This window comes from Cornus florida, unplaced genomic scaffold, assembly GCF_030987335.1.
Source record: "Cornus florida cultivar Cherokee Brave unplaced genomic scaffold, ASM3098733v1 CherokeeBrave_3.0.0_Hap2_Chr02, whole genome shotgun sequence".
Classification (NCBI taxonomy): domain Eukaryota; kingdom Viridiplantae; phylum Streptophyta; class Magnoliopsida; order Cornales; family Cornaceae; genus Cornus; species Cornus florida.
In genome coordinates, this window is record NW_026775572.1 from 23360245 (window position 1) to 23386855 (window position 26611).

The window sequence follows — 26611 nt, forward strand, 5'->3', positions numbered from 1 at the left end:
AAAGAAATGAGAGGATCTTCAAAAAGAAGAAGTCAACTCAGAGAGTGGTACTTGCAAGAATCAACTCCACAGTCACAGCTTTGCTCAAGTTGGGGTTCTTGAAAGACAACCAATCTTCAAGGCAAATTCTCAGGGATTGGAATTCGTCGCCTGCTCACTGTCGCCCTTCTCCAAGACCGCCGGATTGATATGCTCGGATGATGATCAGCCATCATCCTCTATTAGGGTTTCTCACCGGATCGTGCACTAACAACCACACTTAACATCTAATTAGCCGTTAATTGCTGTTATTAGTTTGACTTCATGACTGGACTTCTCTTCTTTGGGTCGCCAGGGCTTTATTTCCCTCTTTGAGTTGTTTCCCTTTCGGGCTGTCTTGGCCAAATGGCCCACCTTATGTAATTATTTTATCATTTAGATCAGTTGCTTAATTTTCTTAAAAAAAATTAAAAAAAAAAAAGGGTGCCTGTTTGAAAGTATACAAATCTACTATGAGATAATTTTTGGTACTATCTGAGTTTCGCAAGATCCTAACCATGGCATATATAACTTCATAGAAAAATGATGAAGAGTCTGAAGAATTAGACTATCTGACACTCGAGGTGGGCCCTATCGCAATTAGTAAACCTAAAGATTTCAAATGTTGTTAATTTATAGGAAAATGATATTTTCTGTTGGGATTTGCTATACTAGAATTATTTCACAACATTTGAAATCTTTAGGTTTACTAATTGCGATAGGGCCCACCTCGAGTGTCAGATAGTCTAATTCTTCAGACTCATCATCATTTTTCTATGAAGTAATATATGCCAAGGTTAGGATCTTGTGAAACACTATTGGAGATAGTACCAAAAATTATCTCATAGTAGATTTGTATACTTTCAAACAGGCACATGATAACTTCGTAGAAAAATGATGAAGATTCTGAAAAATTATTTGGTTAGGACTGCAATAAATTTATTACTCCTTCTGTATAATTAGTCTGAAACTTTGACTATTATATCCAAAAGCAGATATAAAAAAGTCAAAAGCATGCCCCTACACATTCCCTTATCTCCCCGGCATCGTCCCTATTAGAATACTAAAATTTCATGTAAATTTTTAACAAATTGAAAATAGGAAATTTGATTTGACTATTTAATTCAAAATTTTAAACTATTTGATAAGTGATGGGAACATCTTATTCATTCAACAAATATTCAAATACTTTATGAGCAGAGACATCAGATTAAATTCTGATTTTGACTTTAATAATAATGTAATGGAACAAAAATTCAAAATTTTATACTATTTGATATGATCGGATCATCCTACCTATTTAGAAAATATTCGAACATTTTATAAGCTGACACTTAGTGTGGCATCATATTAAATACTAATTTTGATTCTAATATTAGTTATAATAGGTTAACTGTTTGCTTTTTGACCAAAAAATTTATGTGCATGCATAGTTTAATTGTCCCAAAATACTAATAAAATAAAAATACCAATACTAAATTGTGTCTAAAAGCCTCTCTTTTGTGACTTTTTGTTTGGACAATGAGACAGTCTATCTTTTATTTCCTTATTTGTTTCATTGTCTAAATAGAAAAACCATTTTTATATATTCTCTCTCATGATTGCTATGTTTTTTTTTTTTTTGGTATTTTTTTTTATACTTTAACCGTCGTTCTGCCAGAAAAAGACGGACAATTAATGCCACACACGGAGAACTTTAATTTTTGGAATTAAGTTAGTTTTTTTTAGATAAGTTGGTGTTATAAGTATTAATAAAAAATAGTATAACGTAGTTAAATACACTTTCCATTAAAAAAGAGTGTCATGTTTAAAAACTGTGGACAGAGGGAGTATCAAAGTACACCTGCTCTAGACAATTTAGCTATTAGGAGTACTATAAAAGAAAGGCATTTCTCTTCCATCAATCCCATAATTTTAGAGAGAGTAACAGAGAGGGGAGAGAGATGGGTTCCATTAATGGTGTGTGTGATAAACCTCATGCTGTGTGTATTCCATTCCCATCTCAAGGTCACATAAACCCAATGCTCAAACTAGCGAAACTCCTCCACCACAGAGGCTTCCACATAACTTTTGTCAACTCTGAGGACAACCACAAACCACTGCTCAGGTCCAGAGGTCCCAACGCCCTCGACGGCTTGCCGGACTTCCGCTTTGCCACCATCCCCGATGGCCTCCCTCCTTCGGATACCGTCGACGCCACCCAAGACATCCCTACTCTCTGCGAGTCCACCCCCAAGAACTCCTTGAAACCTTTCTGCAACCTCCTCTCGGAACTCAACGATTGCTCTTCCTCCGACGTCCCGCCGGTGACATGCATCGTCTCCGATGGTGTCATGAGCTTCACTCTTGAAGCTGCAAAAGAGTTTGGAATCCCTGAAGTGCTGTTTTGGACCAGGAGTGCTTGTGGTTTCTATAGTTATACCCTGTACCGGCATCTATTGGAAAGGGGTTTAACACCACTCAAAGGTAACCAAATTTTTTTTTTTTTTTCATTATTACATATAAATGGTGCTAATGACCCATATTTATCATTTGATGGAGTCAAAGTCTTGTAAGAAAAATTGACATATGAAAAAACACTATTTACCCTCAATGAGTACCACTTCTGAGCACATAGGTACTATTTTTTGTGCATGCAGGTACCACTTTTTATGGTGCATGCAGGTACCACTTTTTGTCATCATGTATAAAAAGTGGTATCGATGTGAATAAAAGTGGTACCTCTATACTCAAAATAAAAGTGGTACCCAATGTATAAAAAGTGCTACCTCCGTACACAAAAAGTAGTGCTTAATGAAAGTAAACAGTGTTTTTTCATGTCATTTGGTCAACTTTATTTTTGACTTTGACTCTATTAAATGGTAAATATGAGACATTAGCACTTTTTATTTGTAATAATCCCTTGACTTATTGATTAATAATTATTATTTGAGTTGTGAATTTATTTATTTATTATTATTTTTTTTAGCATTCAAAAAAAAAAAAAAAATAGAGAATATAGTAAGCCGCCATGTGGGTCACTAGTTGTCTAATGGGTCCCAAACGAACCATTAAGTGTTTGAAAAGTCTGATTAGGAATAAAGCCGAGGTTAGCAATCCTCTAATAACTCATCCTGATACATAATTGAATATTCAATACTCTGTATTTTTCTTGATAATAAAAAATAATTATTTATAATTTTAAAAAAATTATAAGTTAATTTCATACTAATTAAATTTAATTATTATTTAAGTTGTGAATTTAATTTAATTTAATTTAATTTATCAACAAAAAAATTCATGCACCATTTGTCTCTTTGATTTACTGCATGAAGTTTATCACACACCATTTGTCTCTTTTATGGTGTAAATTAAATTTGGAATTATTACACATACATGTTATGTACTCATGTTTATCATTTGATGTAATCAAAGTCACGATGCTTCAACAAATAAAATTGACCAAATATCTGTTATGGACATGAAAAAAATAATATTTATTTTCCAAATTACCTTTACTATTTTCATTTACTACTTTTGGTTTGGACACTTAAGTATCACTTTTATGTGCATAAATATCATTTTTTTTTATACATAGGTATCACTTTTTGTGCACACATATATCATTTTCTGTATAACATAAAAAGTGGTATTAGATGACAAAAAGTGATACCTTTGTGCCTAAAATGGTACTTCTGTAATGATAGTTAGACAAATGAACAGTATTTTTTCATATTCAAATTAACATTTTGGTCAATTTTTTTTTTTTTTGAAACTATAAAACTTTGAATCCATCGTGCATATGAATTCATAACATCACCTATGTGTAATGATTCCATTAAAATTTCCCGTCTCTATATCATCACTCCACTCTTTACATTTCTCAGCTAACTTATGCTTTTGTGTACAGATGTGACCTACCAAACAAATGGATATTTAGACACAACCCTAAATTGGATTCCAGGAATGAACAACATCCGATTGAGAGACCTCCCATCCTTCATCAGAACAACAGACTCAAACAACTTCATGTTCAACTTCATGAAAAATGAAACAGACCGCATTCACCAAGTTTCTGCTATCGTCCTCAACACTTTCCATGCCTTGGAACAAGACGTCCTCAACACTCTCGCATCCATCCATCCATCCCCACATTTACACCGTCGGACCACTCCAACTAATGGCGGATCAGATTTTAGGCCACGTATCAGAACCCATCCGCTCAAATCTGCGGAAAGACGAACCGGATTGCATCAAATGGCTCGACTTACAGCCAACCAACTCCGTGGTGTACGTGAATTTTGGCAGCATCACTGTCATGACACCGAAACAGATGACGGAGTTTGCATGGGGACTGGCTAATAGTCACAAGCATTTCTTGTGGATAATAAGGCCGGACATTGTGACAGGGAACTCTGCCATGCTGCCAAGTGAGTTTGTGCACGAGACAAAAGAAAGAGGCAGGTTGGCGAGCTGGTGTACACAAGAGCAAGTGCTTAAACACCCGTCCGTGGGAGGGTTCTTGACCCACAGTGGGTGGAACTCGACGTTGGAGAGTTTGTGTGGTGGCGTGCCGGTGGTCTGCTGGCCGTTCTTCGCCGAGCAGCAGACAAATTGCCGGTACAGTTGCAGGGAATGGGGGATTGGGATGGAGATAGATGGTGATGTGAAGAGGGAAGAAGTTGAGAAGCTTGTGAGAGAGTTGATGGAGGGAGGGAAGGGTGTGGAGATGAAAATTAGGGCAATGGAGTGGAAGAAGAAAGCAGAGGAGGCTACTGGACATGGTGGATCTTCTTATCTGAATATGGACAAACTTGTCTGTGAGGGCCTATTGTCAAAGTGATTTACTAATTGGTATCATCGTCGGTCACTTTCTAGCTCCAACTTGGACTAGCTTTGTTATCCTTTTTGGTTGATATATGAAGCAATTTTACTTCCTTTGATTTTGGGTTACGGAAAGATTTCGAATTTTTAGATTTTGCTTCAGTTACGTGAGAAAATAAAATTTGATATTGTTGGAGAATTTCAAATGAATGAATTTGAAAGAATTGTTATCGTGTAATTTTTAAATAATAAGGTGTGAATAGTTATTTGAAATTAATTTTAAAATGAAGCTTAGTTTGAATATGGATCAAGTTAGCAGCACTGACGGCCCAATTGGTGGGACCCACAGACTATTGCAACTTGGAGGTTGCTCTTTTGAACTATTAGTGAGGAGGAACTCTTTAAATGTTACAGTAGTTTGAATACGGTTCAAGTTAGCAGCACTGACGGCCAAATTGGTGGGACCCACAGACTATTGCAACTTGAAGGGTGCTCTTTTGAACTATTAGTGAGGTGGAACCGTGGAACTCTTTTAAATGTTACAGTAGTTTGAATCCGGATCAAGTAAGCAGCACTGGCCCATTGGTGGGACCCACAGACTATTGCAACTTGCACGGTGCTCTTTTGGATCACCCCATCCACGTGGAGAAAGAAGGTGGGTTCGGCCTCCAATTCGGGTTTCAGAGTTGTGAACAATTCTATCATTGCATTAGTCTTCGATTGGTGAGGTGAACTCTTAAATGTTCACCCCAAAAAAAATTTCTTAAATGACAGTATAATTAAGAAAATCATGATCGAATTAATTTTTTTAAATAAATTATAAAAAATAAAATAATTTAAACCAATTACAAATGACTTTATAATGTACATTTTATGTTGTGACGAGAAGTTAGCCCACTCAAAATTACATTTACATCATCTTAATAAAATTTGACTTATTTAAAATTTGAGAGTTATAGGAAGCGTGAATACGGATCTAGGATACGAATACAACATGATATAGACACGACGATACAACAAATCTCAATGAAACAAGACACTAGTACAACATGGACCTGTCAAAAATAAATAACATAATATATACTATTATATATATATAATAATTTTTTTGCCTTTCTATCCATATAATCATAAATCAATCAATAATTTGGTGTTTAGAGGTAGAAGTTTTTTTTTTTTTTTTTTCGTAATTTTATATTATTATTTTTAATTAACCCATAATACATTTTAGATTACATTGAATTCTATTTTCTAAAATAAATAATTACAAAATCACCTTGCCATATCCAAAAGTTTTTTAAATGTATTTTACCTTCTTGTGTAATATCCCATTCGTATCCAACCAAAAAATAAAATAGTCACCATATAGGATACTTCTAACCATATTTGACACGTATCTGAGTGATATCTATATATTCGAAAAGTGTCTGATCATACCGTCACACCTTACGAAAAATATCCGTACTTCCTAACTTGAGAGAATTGAAAATTTCAAAAGACACGTAAATGTTTTTGTTTTTAAGTTTTATATTGTTTTCTACTTAGCACATAATATTTTTTAAATTGCATTGAATCTCATTTTTTTTAGTAAAAATTATTACAAAATTACTCGTTGTGTCCTGAAAGTATCTAAAATGTGTCCATACTATGTCTCGGTTGTATTAAAAATATATAAATATTCAAAATTTTAAGACATTTATAGCCATGTCTGACACTAACATGGCATCCCAAGTAAAGCTTTCTAGTATGGATCAAATGAACGAGAAGATATTCCGTGCGTCAGGCATGCCACATCATTAGTATGCCCCGACCAATAGAAATACATTATTCTATGAAATTTTAAAAAATTATTAAATAGTCCTGAACCATAAACACTTGATAAACTAGTTAAATACAATTTCTAAGATTGAAAAAATGTTCTTATAAGAATGTATTAAATATTAGAACATGTCTTAATGAGAGGGCTGCCATTGAATTAGTTCACCAAATATAAGATATACCAAGAACATCAAATAATTTGTCATAAAATTAGTCTAACCTATTTTTTAAAACTACTCTCAATTAATTGCCATATTAATTTTCATTGGTCGAGTATACCAATAACCTAAAATACCTAGCACACCCAATATTTACTCCAAACAAACCCTTAAAATAGGAAAATGATATTTTAGGCGACAAAAAAAAAAAAAAAAAACCGACAAAATGCCGATTTCAACATGGTAATAAATAAATGATTCTCTTAAAATGCCGATTGTGTGTGTTGTTCCACTATCTGCAAGACATATATTTTTTCTATTTATTTTGGAACTAGTCAGATCCATTCCTATTCATGCAAATTTATTTGTCAAAAAAGAAACTTTTATAACAAAAGAAACTTTAATACAAACTAAAAAATAAAAACTTTAATACAAGGAAAATAAAAACATAATAGACAGAACATGAAAAGAAAATAGGATTAATTGATATGGGCATTTCCATCACCATCAGAAAGTCTATCTTTCCATCACGGTCCTTAAAAAAATTTGATACATCTAGATTTGTGATGTCAACTGACTCATCATGATTAATGAAATTTATTTTCTTTTATTTTCCCTTTTTTTTCATTGAGGCTTAGTGAAGTTCAGCCAAATGTTAGGGTGTACGACAAATGCTTTACCAATGCCTTGTCATGCCACACCGATAACAAGTATTATCATGTGCCTTGGGAGGTTGAGCCACATCCTTCCCTTTTACTTGTTTCATTTCATTATAATCTCTCATTTGGGGATATGGTATGGCCGGATCTCTGATTGCGAAAATGTAAGGATTGATATCCTTCACGGTAATAAAAATGATTTATATCACGACCACATTCATTATTGTGGTAGTCATTTTTACCACGACCATATTCATTATTATAGCCATTTTTACTACCACGACCACGTCCATAACCACGGGATGAGGCAACATATGTTTCAGGGATCCGTGTCTATCCAGTTGGACGAGACTGGTAGTTTCTTAACAAAAACTCGTTACTTTGCTCTACCACAAGTAAACATAATATTAGCTCTGAATATTTTTCAAATCTACGCTCTCAATATTGTTATTGTAAGAGTACATTCGAGGCGTGAAATGTGGTGAGTATTTTTTCCAATAAAAGTTCATCAGTGATGGTATCACCACACAAGTTCAATATAGAGCTGATTTTAAATAGGGTAAAGTTATATTCAGTCACAATTTTTAAACCTTGCAATCGCAATTGCTGCCAATCAGCTAGAGCCTTTGGGAGGCTAACAGTTTTTTAATGATCATATCTTTCTTTCAAATTTTTCCACAAACACAGTGGATCTCTTTCAGTTAGGTATTCAGTTTTTAACTCCTCACTAATATGGCGTTGAAGGAAAATCATGGCCTTTGCTTTATCTTGTAATGATGCATCATTCTCTTCTTTAATTGTGTTCCCGAGACCCATGGCATCTAAATGAATCTGAGCATTCAGAATCCAAGATAAATAATTTTTGTCAGAAATGTCCAAAGCCACGAATTCCATGTGATACCCCCGGATTTCCGAATGCGGGTTGGCCAGGCCCACGCCCCAATACCCGAAGATATCAAAACAAATTGATAATAAACGAACACAGAGTACAAAAGAATAAATAAAATACTGACAAGAAACTAAAATGATAATCTAATAATAAACCTCAGAATATATTTCCATTAATTAATTAACTCTTCTGATACAACTGATCTTCCAAAATACAATTCGGGAATCCATACTGTGTGGACCCCTAGAAAATCCAAACTAAACAAATGACAGCAATAACTGTCTAAATCAGGATACTGAATCATAAAGGAACTCATATGTAGCATCGGAAGAATGAAGTAGACTGATCCCCGCTCAGCACGAACAACCTCTACTCCTGACGAACACCTGAAAATTAATGGTGGGTCAGGCCCACAAACAAGTTTTACTCTACTACAGTCCAAGCAGAGATCCGATACACATATACATCCTAGTCAATCCAACAGTAACTAGTAGTCCGTATATATATATACACACACTAAAGGAACCTCACTAGACTATAGAGTTGTCTTAACCTGAATAGTAGGCAACATGCAAAACGCACATATAATGGGCATGAGTACCTAGACCTACCAGGGTACACAACTACACTATATCTAGCTACACATCCCTAGCGATATACGCACCATAACCACTGATCCTGAGACTCAAGCTCATATCATGGCACCATACTTATATATATAAAATCTAGTAACCATCCTATTCAATATAAAATTAATCCTCCATAAGTCATTCAACTTGTTCAGCTGACTTGACTTGAATATAAATAGGACTTAACATTTTAGTTAATCCATTCCCTTATATAATAAATTAATCCTCCATAAGTCATTCAACTTGTTCAGCTGACCTGACTTGAATATAAGTAGGACTTAACATTTTAGTTAATCCATTCCCTTATATAAAATAGGTAGGACTTAACTGATAAGTTAATCCGTCCCTAGAATGCCACCGTCCCATATCGGTGCATTAAACCACACAATCCAATAATTAATGTAACCATTAAGGAAATACATCAAACAATCCAGAAATAACTATGATAATATGATATCAAGTTATCACAAAACAAGAATGACTTATTATTTATTTAAGCTTCCTATATCATATGACCTACATAAACTGAATCTTATACATATGATGATATTTTATTATACCGTCAAATAAGTATTCTTCATATCCAATTCATCCTACACATTTAATCTCAATTGCTAAAACATATTGAAAGATTAAATTCATTCGTTTGTTTAAAACATTCAAATAGCAAGCATCATTATGATTGAGTTTATTTAAATTTATTTAAACTCAAACCTAGTTCCTATTTAATGTTCAGGAATTCTAGGCATGTTTCTACGTTCCATCATTCCACAGATATAAAAAAATACATAATGTAAACATATAAAAATTTACACCGGAAATCAAATCAAAATCATGCATTTATCAATTCATAACACAAGAACAGATATAAACCAATTTCATAAAATCTATGTTCTAATCCAATTAAAATGCATAATTATTTAATTTTATGTGCTTAATAAATTCTGGAATTTCCTAGGCATGCATAGAAACACGAATCAAAGGGAAAGAGATAGAAGAAGAACTTGCCTTAAACTTTCGGATCAAAAGTTAAACTTCTTCTTCCTTAATCTTCTCTCTACAGGATTTTTTTCCTCCTTCCTTCATTTTCCTCCTTCCCTCTTTAACTCTCTCTCTCTAGAATATATCACGTGAATATTTCTATCCCCCTTTTACAACCTATAGTTATATATTTATAGGTTAAATAAAATAACCCAAACCATTCTCCCAATCCAAGTTAACTTAAAAAAAATAAATATTAAAATATTAAAAAGGTAAGTAAAATATGTTACGTATATAATTTATGTATATCTTTATTAAATAAATAAATTATACACATCTCATTATTTATTAATCGATTATCTAATAATACTTAAGTTACCATAATATTATAAAGTAACTTAAAACATAACACGTATCAAATATATGTATATTTTTATTATTTAAATATAAAACATAATTAAATATTATTACCCAAATTACCATAAAAGTAATTAATAAATTACTTTTCCTTTTATATATATTAAAAAAGTAAGTAAAATATGTTACGTATATAATTTATGTATATGTTTATTAAATAAATAAATTATACACATTCCATTATTTATTAATGAATTATCCAATAATACTTAAGTTATCATAATATTATAAAGTAACTTAAAACATAACATGTATCAAATCTATGTATATTTTTATTATTTAAATATAAAACATATACATCAGATTAAATATTACTACCCAAGTTACCATAAAAGTAATTAATAAATTACTTTCCTTTTTATATATGTATATAATATATATCTATATATATACATATACAACTATCCATGGGTAATAATTCACACACAGCCAACCTTCTATCCAAGTAGTCCATGGGACTCAATTGGTTGGCACATTACTATTAATCATAACCATAAAAGAAAAATAAAAAAAAATAATAATAAAAAAAAATATTTAATTTACAATTAATCAAAACACTATTTAAGCACACAATCTAATTAAACAATTAACAAATAAACAAATACAAATAATACATAGACACATAATCAAATAATCAAGAAATACCATTATTCAATTAAACACATAAGTAATTAATCAAATAATCAATTAAATAATTAACAATACAATTAAAACAAATAAATAAATACTGAGACTATCCTTTTAAAATTAGGGGTATTACATTCCAGCTTTATAAAGTTTGACATTTTCAGAATAACTAGATGTGACAACAATATAAAAATATAATTTAGCATAGTGTATAAATAAATAAAATGGCATTAAGTGAAACAATAACATAATATGAATTATTTAAATAACAAATGTGGTAAAACCAGGCATAGTGAATAAATTATTAAACAATAAAGGCGGTAAAATCATTCATAAATCATTAAATAGTAAAGGTGGTAGAACCGACCATAGTGTGAACACATATATCATTTAAGTGAACAAATTTATTTTATGAAACAATGTTCTTTGATAAAGCAAACAAACCCAATAATATATCAAAACTAATATCACAAAAGAGATATATAGTTGAGATAAAAAGAGGGAGAGAAAATTTCTCCTTCAAATCTCAGATGGATAGAGCTCGTGCTAATAACGTGTAATAAATATGTGTGTACCTGAAAAGAGAGAGAGAGTAATATTACATGAGACTAGCTTTGAGAGTGAGAGAAAATAAAAGAAAGAGAACGAGAAACTTTTCATTCAATTGCGTCAAGATCAGTACATACATGATGCCTTTTTAAAATCTAGCTTCATCTGTAAGCCACTAGTGAACTTTAATTTTTAGGTAAGTTGGTTGCTCCAAGTATTAATAAAAAGGGTACGTTGTAGTTAAATATCAAAGTACACCTCTGCCTAGGCAATTTAGCTACTACTATAAGAGAAAGGCATTTCTCTTCCCCTGTTCCATCAATCCCATAATTTTAGAGAGAGACTAACAGAGAGAGAGAGAGAGATGAGTTCCATTAATGGTGTGTGTGATAAACCTCATGCTGTGTGTATTCCATTCCCATCTCAAGGTCACATAAACCCAATGCTCAAACTAGCGAAACTCCTCCACCACAGAGGCTTCCACATCACTTTTGTCAACTCTGAGTACAACCATAAACGACTGCTCAGGTCCAGAGGTCCCAACGCCCTCGACGGCCTGCCGGACTTCCGCTTTGCCACCATCCCCGATGGCCTCCCTCCTTCTGATACCGTCGACGCCACCCAAGACATCCCTACTCTCTGCGAGTCCACCCCCAAGAACTCCTTGAAACCTTTCTGCAACCTCCTCTCGGAACTCAACGATTGCTCGTCCTCCGACGTCCCACCGGTGACATGCATCGTCTCCGATGGTGTCATGAGCTTCACTCTTGAAGCTGCAAAACAGTTTGGAATCCCTGAAGTGTTGTTTTGGACCACGAGTGCTTGTGGCTTCTATGGTTATACCCTGTACCGCCATCTATTGGAAAGGGGTTTAACACCACCCAAAGGTAACCAATTTTTATTTTTATTTATTTTATTTATTTTTTTCATTATTACATTTAAATGGTGCCAATGACCCATATTTATCATTTGATGGGGTTAAAGTCTCATAAATTCGAAAAAATTGAGACATGAAAAAACACTTTTTACCCTCAGTGAGTACCACTTTTGAGCACATAAATACTATTTTTTGTGCATGCAGATACCACCTTTTGTTATTAGTTACCACTTTTTATGATGTATGCAAGTATCAATTTTTATCATCATGCACAAAAAGTGGTATCAATGTGAATAAAAGTGGTACCTCTATACTCAAAATAAAAGTGATATATGATGTATAAAAGTGGTACCTCCGTACACAAAAAAGTGGTGCCTCAATGAGAGTAAATAGTGTTTTTTCATATTATTTGGTCAACTTTATTTTTTTGGAAAATATAAGACTTTGACTCCATTAAATAATAAATATGAGTCATTAACACTTTTTATTTGTAATAATTCCTTGACTTATTGGTTAATAATTATTATTTGAGTTGTGAATTTATTTATTTATTATTATTTTTTTACCATTAAAAAAAAAAATAGAGAAAATAGTCAGCCGCTACGTGGGTCACTAGTAGTCTAAGGGGTCCCAAACGAACTATTAAGTGTTTGAAAAGTCTGATTGAGAATTTGTGAATTTATTTATTTATTATTATTTTTTTTACCATTAAAAAAAAAAATAGAGAAAATAGTCAGCCGCTACGTGGGTCACTAGTAGTCTAAGGGGTCCCAAACGAACTATTAAGTGTTTGAAAAGTCTGATTGAGAATAAATTTTCGAGTGGCCGAGGACCCAGGTTACCAATCCTCTAATGACTCATCCTGATACATAATTGAATATTCAATACTCTGTAGTTTTTTTAGTTAGCACCAGGAACTCTCCAAGAGAAGGCCTCCTCGGGATTCACCCTAAACATTTTTTTGATAATAAAAAATAATTATTTATAATTTTAAAAAATTTATAAGTTAATTTCATACTAATTAAATTTAATTATTATTTAAGTTGTGAATTTAATTTAATTTTATTTATTAACAAAAAAATTCATGCACCATTTGTCTCTTTGATTTACTGCATGAGGTTTATCACACACCATTTGTCTCTTTTATGGTGTAAATTAAATTTGGAATTATTACACATACATGGTGTTATGTACTCATGTTTATCATTTGATATAATCAAAGTCACGATGTTTCAACAAAATAAAATTGACCAAATAGCTGTTATGGACATGGAAAAATAATATTTATTGTCAAAATTACCCTTACTATTTTTATTTACTACTTTTGTTTTGGACACTTAAGTATCACTTCTATGCACATAAGTATCATTTTTTTTTATACATGGGTATCACTTTTTGTGCACACATATATCATTTTCTGTATAATATAAAAAGTGGTACCGGATAACAAAAAGTAGTACCTCTATGCCTAAAATGGTACCTCTATTATGATAGTTTAGACAAATGAACAGTGTTTTTTCATATTCAGATGGACATTTTGGTCAAATTTATTTATTTTTTTAATTATTTTTTTTTATAAAAAAAATTACTAGGGCTTTGACTCCATCATAAATATGGATTCATAACACCATATGTGTAATAACACCATATCTCTATATCATCACTCCACTCTTTACATTTCTCAGCTAACTTATGCGTTGGTGTACAGATGAAACCTATCTAACAAATGGATATCTAGACACAACCCTAAATTGGATTCCAGGAATGAACAACATCCGATTGAGAGACCTCCCATCCTTCATCAGAACAACAGACTCAAACGACTTCATGTTCAACTTCATGATAAATGAAACAGACCGCATTCACCAAGCTTCTGCTATCGTCCTCAACACTTTCCATGCCTTGGAACAAGACGTCCTCAACACTCTCTCATCCATCCATCCCCACATTTACACCATCGGACCACTCCAACTAATGGCGGATCAGATTTCCGGCCACGGATCAGAACCCATCGGCTCAAATCTGTGGAAAGACGAACCGGATTGCATCAAATGGCTCGACTTACAGCCAACCAACTCCGTGGTGTACGTGAATTTTGGCAGCATCACTGTCATGACACCGAAACAGATGACGGAGTTTGCATGGGGACTGGCTAATAGTCACAAGCATTTCTTGTGGATAATAAGGCCGGACATTGTGACAGGGAACTCTGCCATGCTGCCAAGTGAGTTTGTGCACGAGACAAAAGAAAGAGGCAGGTTGGCGAGCTGGTGTACACAAGAGCAAGTGCTTAAACACCCGTCCGTGGGAGGGTTCTTGACCCACAGTGGGTGGAACTCGACGTTGGAGAGTTTGTGTGGTGGCGTGCCGGTGGTCTGTTGGCCGTTCTTCGCCGAGCAGCAGACGAATTGCCGGTACAGTTGCAGGGAATGGGGGATTGGGATGGAGATAGATGGTGATGTGAAGAGGGAAGAAGTTGAGAAGCTTGTGAGAGAGTTGATGGAGGGAGAGAAGGGAGTGGAGATGAAAATTAAGGCAATGGAGTGGAAGAAGAAAGCAGAGGAGGCTACTGGACATGGTGGATCTTCTTATCTGAATATGGACAAACTTGTCTGTGAGGGCCTATTGTCAAAGTGATTTACTAATTGGTACCATCGTCTGTCACTTTCTAGCTCTTGGACCAGCTTTGTTATCCTTTTTGGTTGATAAATGAAGCAATTATATATCCTTTGATTTTGGGTTACTGAAAGATTTCGAATTTTTAGATTTTGCTTCAGTTACGTGAGAAAATAAAATTTGATATAGTTGGAGAATTTCAAATGAATGAATTTGAAAGAATTGTTATCGTATAATTTTTAAATAAGGTGTGAATACTTATTTGAAATTAATTTTAAAATGAAGCTTAGTTTGAATACGGATCAAGTTAGCAGCACTGACGGCCCAATTGGTGGGACCACAGACTATTGCAACTTGGAGGGTGCTCTTTTGGACTATTAGTGAGGTGGAACTCTTTAAATGTTACAGTAGTTTGAATATGGATCAACTTAGCAGCACTGACGGCCAAATTGGTGGGACCCACAGACTATTGCAACTTGGAGGGTGCTCTTTTGAACTATTAGTGAGGTGGAACTCTTTTAAATGTTACAGTAGATTACGGATCAAGTTAGCAGCACTGGCCCATTGGTGGGACCCACAGACTATCGCACCTTGCACGGTGCTCTTTTGAATCACCCCATCCACGTGGAGAAAGAAGGTGGGTTCGGCCTCCAATTCGGGTTTAAGAGTTGAACAATTCTATCATTAGTTTGGATTGGTGAGGTGAACTCTTAAATATTCACCAAAAAAAAGAAATTTCTTAAATGACAGTATAATTAAGAAAATCATGGAATTAATTTTTTTAAACAAATTATAAAAAATAAAATAATTTAAACCAATTACAAATGATTTTATAATGTGCATTTTATGTTGTGATGAGAAGTTAGCCCACTTAAAATTGCATTTACATCATCTTAATAAAATTTGTCTTATTTAAAATTTGAGAGTTATAGGAAGCACGAATACAGATCTAGGATACGGGTACAACATGATACAGACATGATAATACAATAAATCTCAATGAAACAAGACACAAGTACAACATGGACCCGTCAAAAATAAATAACATGATATAGATTATTATATATATATAATAATTTTTTTGCCTTTCTATCTATATAATCATAAATCAATCAATAATTTGGTATTTAGAGCTAGAAGTTTGTTTGTTTTTTTTTTTTCGTAATTTTATATTATTATTTTTAATTAACCCATAATACATTTTAGATTGTATTGAATTCTATTTTCTAAAATAAATAATTACAAAATCACTTTACCATATCCTGAAAGTTTTTAAAATGTATTTTACCTTCTTGTGTAATATCTCATTCGTATCCGACCAAAAAATAAAATACTCACCATATAGGATACTTCTAACCATATTTGACACGTATCCGAATGATATCTATATATCCGAAAAGTATCTGATCATACCATCACACTTTAACAAAAAATATCCGTACTTCCTAACTTGAGAGAATTGAAAATTTCAAAAGACATGTAGACGTTTTTGTTTTTAAGTTTTATATTATTTTCTACTTAGCACATAATATTTTTTAAATTGCATTGAATCTCATTTTTTTAGTAAAAATTATTACAAAATTACTCGTTGTGTCCTGAAAGTATCTAAAATGTGTCCATACCGTGTCTCGGTCGTATTAAAAATATATAAATATTCAAAATTTTAAGACATTTATAGCCATGTCTGACACTAACATGGCATCCCAAGTAAAGCTTTCTAGTATGCATCAAATGAACGAAAAGATATTCCGTGCGTCAGGCATGCCACATCATTAGTATGCCCCAACCAATAGAAATACATTATTTTATGAAATTTGAAAAAATTATTAAATAATCCCGGACCATTAACACTTGATAGACCAGTTAAATACAATTTCTAAGATTGAAAAAATGTTCTTATAAGAGTGTATTAAATATTAGAACATGTCTTAATGAGAGGGCTACCATTGAATTAGTTCACCAAATATAAGATATACCAAGAACATCAAATAATTTATCATAAAATTAGTCTAACCTATTTTTTAAAACTACTCTCAATTAATTACCGTATTAATTTTCATTGATCGAGCATACCAATGACCTAAACTATCTAGCACACCCGATATTTATTCGAAACGAAGACCCTTAAAACATAAGAACTAAAACTTACAGAGTGGTCGGCCCACAATCAATCCGGGCCCACCTGTTCCACCCGAAACCAATGTCCGTCCCATATCGGAACCAAAACCCGATGCTAACGCTTCGGTAGCCCAGCTCCAGTAGTCCAGCCAAATCCAGTCGAAGAATGCGCGGGACTCTGTCTACCTCGTAGTTCCAATTCTTTATCCAGGCAGGAAGGCATCTCTCTCTCTCTATAATATACACACGTACATACATTCAAATAATAACATATATTCATTTACCTATCTGTTTTTTCAGACACAAAGACAAATTTTGTTTTTCTTCTTTATCAATCAAACAGGGGTTCGTGAACATTTGGCGCTCTTTTTTTTTTTTTTAGGTTAAATCAGTTGGCGCTCTTGAGATGCGAGTGATGTTAATGGGTCAGTGATACAGATGATGATAGGCTCAAGCGGTCCCTTCTACAACACACCATGGGATCGATTCTTCTACTTCTTCCCCTGTCTGTCTGATCCAGGTACTCAATTATTCTACTTCTATTTCCCAATAAACACACATATATGTGTTCAATGTTTTGTGATAATTTGGGGTTTTTTTTAGCTCGGAGAAATTCCTTGTGTTTGAAACTTGCATTGGTGACGGTGCATCTGATCTATGTTGGCATTCTTTTTCTTTTCGGAGATTTGATAGAGAAAACAACACGAGAACCATGGTAATTATATCTGTCTTTCTCTACTCCTGTAACCCTGTCTGGTTGATGATATAATGCAAGGAAATAATTTAAAAGAAAATTAGGGTTTTGAATTTTCAGTTTCCTGTCGTTTGGGACCTGGGATAACATGGGTTGCACTTAGAATGAGCCTAACTCAACACATTCATTCACTCATACATCATGAACCAACCATGGAAGTTAAATGTAACTGTCAATGTTTGATTCATTGAAAATGGAAAGTGATTGAGAATTTCTTCCTATAATTATGAATAAGTCACCGCAAGTGACAACAGTAATTACAACCCACCATGTCATATAATTTCAAGCTTTATTCATTTTTCAATATTTCTTCTGCCGTTACTTCGATTAGATCATTTAGAACAATAAATTGACAATTCACTAATTAATGAATATGCATTGTGTTTATATGATTGAATGAGACGAGCATTTCAGATACTCTTATAGAAGATTAAACTTCAAAGCCAATAAAATGACTATACGTTGAATTGGAAAAAGGACTTCATAAGGAAATACCAATCTTTTCACATGGTTTTCAAATTCCATGAGCAACTCAAGAACTATTGAGGGTGCAATCATGTCCCATGAACTCGACAATAATACTTTACTTTTTGTTCATCCACATTGGATATGGCATCCACTTGCATGCTCAAGCAAAGAAGTTGTCTGCTAAAACGTCATTCATCTTGTCAAAGAAGGAATGTTGATTCTATGCTTCGAATTACAGCATGTGCCTTGGAGAATATTATCAAGGGAGTTACAACATGTGCCTTGGAGAATATTATACAGGAATATTTAATGCACTGGATTATCAAGGCAGGTGCCCTTGGAGTCAAGCTGTTTTGCTTGAACAACTCGTGCTACATTTGATGTGCAAGCCTTGAAACACATTTCATGCACTTTCCAGGACTATGTGAAAATTTGGGGAAATATTGTTTCAATTTTTAGTTTGTGCAAAAATCCTTGTTTGCTGATTAATTAAAAAATTTCTGGTTGTTTTCCCTAACTCTATTTCTTTCTTTCTTTCTCAGGTACACAGCACTGTACATGTTGTTGGTTGTTGCTACATTGGCTCAATATTTCTTAACCGCCGGTTCTTCTCCTGGGTAAATGTCACTCGATTACATAGCCTTTTCTTGTTGCAAGGAGCTTTAATTTAGAGTTTGTGCTAACAGCGCGTTGGATCCTTGTCATATTCTGCCTAACTTGATTTCTTTGTTCCTTACTCTTTTAGGTATGTTCTTGATGCAATGAGGGCTGCTAATGAGACAGATGCCTTGTTTAGAAGGACATCATTGAACTCAGAGTAAGCACTGCTCTTCATTTCCATTGTTAATGGGAAGAAGGATGCAGGAAAATAACCGAAGCATATTATTTTTTTTCTTCTTCTTTTTTTATTTTATAAATATACCATATGGTGGTTGTAGGAGAGTGTTCTCTGATTGTGGCTACCATCTAATTGGAACATCTTTCTATTTATGTTGATTTTTAAAATGATCAAGCAAAGACAACCTACTTCAAGCAAAAATGGCAGCTTAGTTGTTACTCTGAGTGAGAATCAATTGGGGAAAAATCTGTTAGGGAGTAATGCAACATCATGGACAAAGCTGGTGATGGAAATGTATCCTCCTGGATTTTCAATAAGGTACAAAAACCTCATGGGTTGACTGATAGTACTTATTTTGGTATCTTTGTAGCAATTATTCTTTATATGCAAATATATTATGCATACAATCAATTTTGAGCACATCATTTCCTACATTGTATGCAAATATATTGGGCATACAGTCAATTTTGTTCACACCATGCTGTTTCCTTTGAGTCATCAATAGAGTACTTGATTTATGTGAAACTGAGATGGTGGAAAATTGGAAATATCTATTATAGTGTCGCAGTGGCATAATCACTGGACCATTATTATATAACTTTTCTGGAATGTGAATGGTTATTTACACTCTTTCAATCTGCAATATTGATTTGTGGGATGGACCAACATAATATTGGTATGAACTTTTGACAAAGTAGTTTAACCATGTTGCAGATGAACAATGCAATCTTTTAACTTTTTTGGTTGAATAATATGAATTGAACCAATTTCAAGCAATCTTGTTTTGAACTGGCATAATTTTTGTCTATAACTTAAATAATGTACCAATTAGAGATAAATCAAAATAATTTTATTTTCTTGAATATAAATTCATTTGAGCAATATAGACTAACCACAGATCTACATCTGATTGCTTCCTCTTGTATTTTTGCAGAACATTGACTTGCACTTATTGTAATGTTATGCAGGTAAAATTCTCATTTTGTATCGTCTTTTCTGTTAACTAAAAATATTACCAATCTGTCTAATGCCCAATCATGTAACCGATGAAAATTGTCATAGTCTCCTTCATGCAGGTTCCCCCCTCCTCTCTGATAAAAGGAAAACTAACGTTCTGTTAATAGACTAAGAAATTAAAGAAATGAGAATTATTTTTTCACATGCTAGTGAATGGGGTAAACATGATGTGTAGGGGAGATGAATACAACTTAGCACAAATATTACAAGAACTAATAAACTAGATCATGTTGGCTTTATCTAGCTTTACTCCTTTATTTGGGTCCATTAAATAATGGGTCTTGGGTGTGTTTACTAGTTCTGGTATGACACAATCTGATTTAGAAAATTCATTAATTTTATAAGGCCAAAATTGTGTGGGTACCAGTTAGAGGGAGGCAGAGCTCTCACTATGTTCACGCTTCACACAAGTGCACATGAATGAGTGATGTGCACACACCCAGAGAACCCTACTAGGTTGCTGTAATTTGATTTTACTTCTACATATATTCAGTAAAATGAAAATTAAGAAAAATAAAACAGCTTTCCTTCAAAACAAAAGGTATTTGGAAAAAGAGAAAAGTAATTTAGCTTTTCTAAGAGGGTTTAACTAGATTCATAGGCTTCCTTGCAATATAAAGAAGATTGTGACATCCACTGCCTGTGTTTATTTATATATTATAAACCAGTGAGGGATTAATGTTAGTTTCAAATGAAAAGTAAGATAACATATATCTGAAGATATAAAGGTACAGAAAATGACAAGTAGTCCTCAAATTTTGATTCATTTACCTTTAACTCAAAAGAGGTGCAAATCCTTTTTGACAAAAGGAATATTGCAATTGTGACTCAACCTTTTAGTTGGGCAGAATGTCAGTTGATGGTGTACATAGTTAAAATGGTTATTACCAACCCCTTACATGCTAACTCTTGACTTTTGAGTTTCTTATGAGAAAATTATCTTGCTCTCTAAGCTACTGAATTTGCTTGGAAGATATGGTATTACCAATATAAATGACTGCAGATAATTTATCCATTTTTTGAACTTTTAATATGTTGGAATGAAAAGTATGGCTGTTTTGTACCCTAATCTCTGACAAACTAATCTTATCTTGGCAATATGTGTTTTATTTGGATAAATCAATGCTTTGGATATTTTCATATTCAGTCATTTGCGTCCTGAATCCCAGAAAGTAGGAGCAAGACTTAGCAAACTTCATGGAGGATAGACATTCATTTTGCTCCAGTTGGAAGATACACCCTTTTTGTTTCTCTATCATTTGTTATTTATTGTATATTATTTTTGCAGCTATGAGGGAAGCATGACGTCCAACATCCATAAATGTTGCTTGGACAATTGCTTGCATAAAAATATGCAATCTTGCTTAAGTGACCTGATTTATTTTATTTCTTTTTTCTATGTGCATGGTGTGTCCCCATTTAGGAAGGTTTCACCATAACTTTCAGGAAAAATACTAGGTTCTACTAGAAGCACTAGGAAACCTAAGATAGCATACACTGCCCAGAAGCTATGTTCTGGAAACCCCCATGTGGGGAAATATATCATTCAAGTGTTGGATTCTCAGTTGGACATATCCTAAAAAGACATGTTCTAGAGAAAGTTGTAGTTACCAAGAAGTCTGCCTTTTAGGCCCTTACAATAGTGCCATTACATGTTTGCCATCTTGTTATATAAATCACCGAAAGTCATTAGTAAAGCTATTATATGCTACCACATATTTAGATTTTTATGATGTTCTTAACTTTTGGCACAATGTTCGATTGTTGTTTATTTTGCATGTAATATATTTTCAGCCCCCACGTGCGAAGCATTGTCATGATTGTGACAAATGTGTTCTTCAGTTTGATCATCATTGTGTTTGGCTTGGGACATGCGTAGGACAGAGAAACCATTGTCGATTTTGGTGAGTCTGTACCCTTTGTTATGTTATTAATAGATGTTGTTCATTCTCATGTTGATGCTTTTATTTTTGGTTAGATTACAACTGCTACTCTGCTAGCCATTAAAGGACCATCAGTGAAATAAATTTAAGGTTTTAGATATCTAATATAATTGTCTTCCCTGTTTACTAGACCTTCTTGTGTCGATGAATGAACTTCTATTACTTTGTTTGGTTGTTTCTCTAGATGTCAGATTAATCACCTTTATTTCATCTTCAATCTGTGTTTGATGAATAGAGTAGTGTAATGAACATACAAATCACAAACCTGACATGGAAGGGAATGGTCTAGTTCTGATTGGGTGGTGTTAAAATGTGTCCAGGTGAATTATGAAGTTTAATTTCACTTCTTCATTTTTTTTTTTTTTGGTAAAAATTTAGATATGTAGGCAAATTTGTAATTATGAACTCTTTTGTAATTGTAATATAACTTAGAATTTTCAACCCCCTTTTTTTTTTGGTTTTTATGTACTTCGAATATACTTTCGTAACAATTATGTTGTTACAAATTGATATGCTAGGTGGTTCATATGTGAGGAAACAGCATTGTGCATTTGGACTGGCATCATGTACATTGCATACCTGAAGGCTTATATATCAAAGTCATGGTATGTATCTTTCTGGGCATTCTTTTTGCTTGAGAAAGTTCCAAAATTTATAAGACCAAATGATAGATGCAATGTCAAAGAACCCTGGGTGCTTGAGGTGAACTTGTAGCTTCTTATGCTATTGTGCCATCAAATTCAACAGCCTCCCCCTAAAAGAAATAAAGTAAAAGAAGAAGTGGGAAAAGAAATCATTTGCTAAGATTATGGTGGTCTTTATGATATCTTTTAGCTTATTGAATTCCTTGCAGTTGGATCTTTGAATCAATATGTCTTGGGTTTTGGGGTGGTTTCAGGTGGATAAATGTAATCATGATATCGTTGTTGGCTACCTTATTAGTTTCCCTGATATTTCTGCTGCTGCTCCTCCTTTTTCATAGGTAAGTGTTGTCATCTGTCTTGAGAAAGTAATATTTTTTGTCCAGCATCATATATTTTGTTTCTTATTTATTAATTGATATTCATTGTCATGGCATTGGAAAATGAAGTTCATTACTCTTAATTATTTGTTGTTTAATGTTACTCCGTACCTTCAATGTTTCAGTTAAATAGTCTTACACATTAAAATTTTTGGTCTATAAATAGTTCATCTTGGACCAGATCCAGAGATACATCAACCGTTTGTGTAGCCACAAAGTTTATTGTGTTCATTGAGATATTTTGACTTTTTATATGATTCATTTGTAGAAAACAACCTTTATCAGAGATTCATTGTGGCCTTGAAATTATCATCATTAACATCCAATTCTCTTTTTTCCTTCTTTGGTATTATACACCATGTCTCCTCTATTATTTAATTTTTAAATCATTTTTAATTACTTCATTCCATGGAAGTTTTGGTTGGCCTCTTTGTCACTTACCTTCTATGCGACTCTCCCTAACTGGCGCATCTTCGGTTCTACGTTGTATATGACCATACCACCTAAGTCTACTTTCTCTAATTTTATCATCAATAATCGTTATTCCTAGGTTTGCCCTTCCTCGTTCATTACTGATCTTATTTCTTTAGGCACTCCTATCATCAATCGTAGCCTCCTCATTTCTAGTGCATTGTTCTTGTTTCTTTTTGACACACACACTGAGCTCTTTGGTGTTGTGTCTCTTTTCCAAGTCCTAGACTATTTAGTAATGGATTTAGAAGTTTCTAAACAAGCGTAATAGCAAAATACTTTGTTTTGGAATACTAAAGCTCCTCAAATATTCATTCCTAAAGAGCTCCATTTGGTTCATGACCTTGGTTCTATTGGTCCATAATCTTGTGTTAATCAGTCCATGATATTAGTTCGATTGATCCGCAACATTCTGTTGAGAGCTCGATTGGTCGGGCGTATGCTTGATTGATTGAGCAACTACTGGTTTCAAATTATGGTTTCTGAGTGAATTGTCCCTTCATTTAGTCTGTTGAGTAGCTACTGTTTCTATCCCAAGCTTATTTAGTTTATTCAATTCATAGCTGAGATCATATGGGTAATTATAGGTCCAAGTGTCCAACTGATCTTATTTACCTAATACTTGATTCTCTAAGTCTACTTTACTTCAGCTTATTTATGTGATGATGTGATAAGATCTCTAAAAGAATTGGTAGATGAAGCACTATTGGTTCCAAGGTCCATCACCTAACACTAGACGACCTTGAACTGGCTGATCATAAAGCAAGTTTGTTCTTCATCTCAATTGAAAGATATTAAAGCCCAGTTTGATATTTGTCTTTGTTACCATGTTGTTTAAGGTATAACTTTGTAAGGAATGCCCCTAAAGACCAGTGAGGACTAATGGGTAATTGGAAAAAACAAATAAGAAGAAAAGTTAAGCAAGGAGAATAACATTTCTATTCCATAAATTCCATGTGATATTTTCTCACAGTAACCTTGCTAGAAAGACTTAAGTTATGGGCATTTGTCAAAGTTTCAGATTTTGGATCTATTTAAATGAATCAATCAATATACATATGTGAATGCTAGATGGAAAAAGGTGGCTATTACCTGCATATTGTGAATGGGAAGTATATGATTCAGTTGTGTGCTTTGATGAGGACTTTTATTGCCATAGTGGTTTATCTAATTGAGTCACATTTTAAGTTTCTGTTTATGCACTGTTCGGCATGTGTGTTTTTATTCCTTCTCCTAGGTCAGCACCTTCAAGTGTTAGTTGTGAGGGGGCTTGCGGGCACCCTTGTTTTCTATGGAACATTGTTAATCCTTTGTCAAGCAATTCAAACATCCTAGATAGCATTCTGTTTACAGATCGTGTCATTTTTTGTACAGCTTTCTTGTTCTGACAAATCAAACTACCTATGAACTTGTAAGACGACGTCGGATCCCTTATTTGAGGTCAGTTGATTTGTTCAAAGCTTTCAAATCTAAGTTATCTTTTCTTGACTTACATTGCTAATCAGTGCATGATGGATGTATTATATATTTCTCTCACGAAGCCTCATAGAAAAAAAATGATGATACTAGTGGAGCATGTTTCTTCATTAATTGAATAGATGGTCTTGTAAGCAACAATAAGTTGATTTAGGGAGGAAAAAAAAAGGACATAGAAAAAGAACAAATATGTGTGTAAAAAGAAGAGGCACACCCATTGGAGCTATGGATGCTCAAGCTCAACCTGAAAACTTAAGGAGCTTCTTTGAGGAGTTGATTTCGAGTGAAGTACATGAGCTTGATATTTATTTAAGTAGCTTGGTTGTATATGTTGTCCTAGGTTGCTTGTGAGCTTATCAAGTTCAACTTGAGGCACAGGCTCAATAAACGGTTGAATTACAAAACATGATTGAGCTTGGGTTTTTCATCTAAAAAATTATTTTGAGCTAGCCTACATCTGTGGCAATCACTAAATAAGTAGCTTGGTTTGTTTTACAACCCTAATGTTTTACAACCCTAATAACCAATGAACTGTATATGCTTCCATGGCCGCATGATATGGAAGGAAAACTTGTTCAAACCAACCTCTTCTAAACTGACTTGATACTACCAAGATGTGCTTGGATATGGTGGTGAAGTGAAAAAAAAAAAAAAAACACACACACACAAAATAGACTATTATCCATTGGTTTCTTTGCCAGTTTCAGTTGACACTGTGAATTGATCTACAGGGGGATTCCTGAAAGTGTGTCTCCATTTAGTAAAGGGGCATGCAGAAATTTGTACGACTTCTGTTGTGCTCAACGCAGCATATATAGTATGGAACCACTGCCAACAGCACAGGAACTTGAAGAAAAGTCAAAACCCTACACATGTTTGGATGCTTTATCTTGTCGCTGTTGCTGTTGAGTGGGTTGAATCTTTTACAGTGCATTTTTTTTCCCCAAAATATATTGCGATTGTTATGTAAAAATGTGACAATTCATCCATTTATGCACATAGTTTCAGGATATGGGATCATAAATATGTTGTTGTCCACATGTTTGTACGTCATGCAGATTGTTGAGTCGGTTTGTTTGGTCCTCGTACATTTTGCTTGCATAAAACATGAGGAACGTTTTTTACTATGCCAGAACCCTTTTAGTAGCTGTATTGTCTACATGCATGGAGTCGGATCTTAGTTGATGGACAAACTATGATCACATACACGCACATGTATATAAACCTCCCTATCGATCACGGACACTTTTTTTCCCCATCTGTCACTCTGTCTTTTTATAACTGTACTCTCTCTCTCTCTCTCTCTCTCTCAATTGAATTTGGATTTTGTCTTGTGTTCTTGACCTAGGGGGAGGGTGGAAATGTCTCTTTCTCTCTCTCAATTGAATTCGGATTTCGTCGTATGCTTTGGACGGTAGGGGAGGGTGGTGATCTAGTCACTCTCTCTCACTCTCAATTGAATTT

The 26611-nt window shown here is 33.8% G+C and overlaps 1 protein-coding gene and 1 pseudogene across 4 annotated transcripts; both read left to right on the forward strand.

Moving 5' to 3' along the window:
- Positions 1 to 1961: 1961 nt before the first annotated feature.
- Positions 1962 to 15135, forward strand: LOC132295853 (7-deoxyloganetin glucosyltransferase-like; annotated as a pseudogene).
- A 2085-nt stretch (positions 15136 to 17220) lies between these two features.
- Positions 17221 to 26274, forward strand: LOC132294268 (protein S-acyltransferase 10-like). Of its 4 annotated transcripts, none has more exons than XM_059792066.1 (12): positions 17221 to 17378; positions 17542 to 17679; positions 17763 to 17874; positions 18924 to 18998; positions 19127 to 19198; positions 19400 to 19537; positions 20154 to 20187; positions 22079 to 22140; positions 22698 to 22784; positions 23078 to 23161; positions 25046 to 25111; positions 25879 to 26274. In XM_059792066.1, the coding sequence occupies exons 2-12, from the start codon at positions 17598 to 17600 to the stop codon at positions 26054 to 26056; spliced, it is 990 nt and encodes a 329-aa protein (XP_059648049.1). In that variant the 5' UTR covers positions 17221 to 17378; positions 17542 to 17597; the 3' UTR covers positions 26057 to 26274. The 4 variants fall into 4 exon arrangements, with proteins under 4 accessions (XP_059648049.1, XP_059648048.1, XP_059648046.1 ...); XM_059792065.1 differs by having other exon boundaries at positions 17224 to 17407; positions 22031 to 22140; XM_059792063.1 differs by having other exon boundaries at positions 17224 to 17378; positions 22031 to 22140.
- Positions 26275 to 26611: the final 337 nt, after the last annotated feature.

Coding starts and splice junctions, on each gene's coding strand:
- LOC132294268 (XM_059792065.1), top strand. CDS start 17,598: ATGATGATAGGCTCAAGCGGTCCCTTCTACAACACACCATGGGATCGA. Junction 17,680..17,762: donor CCCCTGTCTGTCTGATCCAG/GTACTCAATTAT, acceptor GGTTTTTTTTAG/CTCGGAGAAATTCCTTGTGT. Junction 17,875..18,923: donor AAAACAACACGAGAACCATG/GTAATTATATCT, acceptor TTTCTTTCTCAG/GTACACAGCACTGTACATGT.